The 2,468-nt window shown below is 38.3% G+C and overlaps 1 protein-coding gene across 1 annotated transcript; it reads right to left on the reverse strand.

Annotated features, from left to right (window-relative positions):
- Positions 1-1,279: 1,279 nt before the first annotated feature.
- LOC127264927 (RNA-binding protein involved in heterochromatin assembly dri1-like) lies at positions 1,280-2,109 on the reverse strand. The gene is made up of 3 exons (XM_051294525.1): positions 1,787-2,109; positions 1,598-1,668; positions 1,280-1,482 (listed from the first exon to the last, which is right to left on the reverse strand). The coding sequence occupies exons 1-3, from the start codon at positions 2,107-2,109 to the stop codon at positions 1,469-1,471; spliced, it is 408 nt and encodes a 135-aa protein (XP_051150482.1). The 3' UTR covers positions 1,280-1,468.
- Positions 2,110-2,468: the final 359 nt, after the last annotated feature.

Here is a 2,468-nt window from a genome sequence, read left to right on the forward strand (position 1 = left end):
AGGGAGAGGGAATTGGCTAAGGTGATGTGCGGTGGCGAGGAGGTGGCTGCAAAAGCGGATCTCGTCGGTTAAAGCTCCAACGTAATATAACAAAGCAGCAATGCCGGTCACTGCTCGGCGGTGTCGCGTGGGTGCAAATTTGCGACGACGATGCGCCGCCGTGGTTGTGAAAATGACCTAGTTTAATAAATTGAGAATTCGAGGTAACTTACTGACTATGATTTGATTTTAAGAGTTTTTTCTGTTGAGACTGTGCTGCGTTGTTGATTGCTGATTTTGGGATTTAATCACTTGTCGAACAAAGCCATGAAGGCTGGTGTTGTTATGTCTGTATGTAGGTTAAATAAAATCCATGATTTCTCGAATGCTTGAGGATCTTGTATGTAGTTCCACTTTCGCTCATCGAATGTCCTTACCATATGTTAGAAGCTCACTCGTCGTCCTCCGATGAAGAAATTACTGATGCATAACATTCTTTCAATCTGACCTTAGGTCAAAATTGGATCACTCTTGTCCAAATTTTGATCCATCTTGGCAATGTCTGTTCTCTCCAATTCTTGTCTTTCAATCTCTGAAAAAATTGCATATGAATTCTCCATACTTTTTAGGATGCTTCTGATATTGTTGGCTTTTGCTGAAGCTAACTCTCTAGTGGCTCTTGAATTTGCATTAATGTCTAAAAATTTTTCTACCTTTAGTTGTGATCTTGTTCTAATTATGGTCTAATACCAATTTTCTTCGAAGGGGCCGAGGTTTTTGATTATTGAGTTATATTGCAGCTTAGTTGTTTATCTATTGAGGCGGGCTCGGGTTTATTCGACGATTAGTTGATTACTAAGATCGTTGAGAGTATGTTGATTGGTCTGTCTTCATTCTACTTTCTTAGCCGAGTTTGAATGAATTTTTCTGTGTAGTAGTCCCGCGACAAGAATTTTTATTGCTACCGATTTTCTTTTGTCAAGTGAATTGCTTTTAGTCAAAACCAGAGAGATTCGAAGGTAGGAAATAATTTGATAAGCTGAGGATACTAAACACAAATTCCGAATCCAAAAGTAGAAATAGACTACTCTCCCTTAGTCCACGAGTATCGGGTTCTTATCCATTCATTATTACTGTCTTTCCAGCGAGTTTACAATGCTTTTTTTTCATGGAATAACTTCCGCCTTTCTGGGTTGAAAAGTCACATCTAAACTAGACATCTTGTGGTGATTCTATTTACGTGCATGGTAATATGTGACCGTTGTGTTTCAAGATTATTGCCGTAATTAAAAACAGGAGATAATACCATGATGATAGATTAAGATCAATAAAACAAACAGAGTGAATAGTCATTCGAATTTCTGAAACACAAAAACCATTTCTAAGAACACTTTGCGCGATACATTTATGAAGGAAAGAGAGTTAGAAATCGTCATTAGGGAAGTATTAGCCGAACTCAATCATTATGCCGCTAAGGTTTCTCCATTCCTCACATTGCTCCTCCTGCAAAGTAGGAATCATAAGAATATCCCATTACATTAGATTTAAGAACATTCAATTTTGTGTGTTCATCTCGATCATATAGATATATATATATATATATATATACATAGCTTACCGAATTCCCTGGCTGTCTTACACTTATAGCACTCTGTTCTTGACGCGTAATTATGCGTGCTGCAGCCCGGTCTGCACACATGTTGAGCTTATGATCAAGTTTTACTACACATTTGACAATTCTTGTTTTATTTTTTATTTTTTAACTATGTAAATCCCGATGCTATATTCTGATTGCCAGATTGACTACCTGGTGCAAATCCAGTCGCCGGCTTTCCAACCAGGAATGGCGATGTCGGGATAACCAGCAGACGCCATTAAAGCAGCACCATAGCCGGAGTACTCCTTAGTCGCGCCACACCTGTAGCAGTTTGCTCGGCTAGCGTAATTATGAGCTCGGCAATTGAGAGCGCCGCAGTACCAGTCTCCCGGCAGCATCTCAGGCTGCGAGTACAGCGAGACATCGCCCTCAGCAGCGTATTTAGGACAGCAACATCGGTGGCACGAATCGCGCTTCTGGAAATTGAGATGGCGGCACGCAGCACACATCCAGTCCCCAGGTCTGCTGCTCATTGTCTCTTTCTCTAAAAGATAATAATAATAATAATTATTATTGTAAAAATGAAAGAGTATTGTAGTGAGATATTTTGTTTATAGATTTTGTAGATGGCAATGTTCATGCAAAAGAGTCAATGCTTTATGTATTAAGAAAACTGAGGTTAAAGAGTCAGCATTTTCTCTCTCACCTCTGAAGTAAAGAGCAAAAGCAGTATCTGCAAGAAGTGGCAATGCTTCAAAAATGTGTGATTTTGGACAATGGAAGATGATGTGGTCTTATATACTACTAGAACCCTCCATTTTATTTTTTATTTTTTATTTTTTATCTTTTATTTTATATATAAATATATATATATATATATGTATATTTATAT

This window comes from Andrographis paniculata, unplaced genomic scaffold (genome assembly GCF_009805555.1).
Source record: "Andrographis paniculata isolate CXL003 unplaced genomic scaffold, ASM980555v1 Contig71END, whole genome shotgun sequence".
Lineage (NCBI taxonomy): Eukaryota > Viridiplantae > Streptophyta > Magnoliopsida > Lamiales > Acanthaceae > Andrographis > Andrographis paniculata.

What these genes read in the sequence shown, in the direction of transcription:
- LOC127264927 (XM_051294525.1), bottom strand. Translation starts at nt 2,109, where the DNA reads ATGAGCAGCAGACCTGGGGACTGGATGTGTGCTGCGTGCCGCCATCTC. An exon ending in GGCGACTGGATTTGCACCAG is followed by an intron (nt 1,669 to 1,786) that starts GTAGTCAATCTG and finishes ACATGTGTGCAG; the next exon opens with ACCGGGCTGCAGCACGCATA.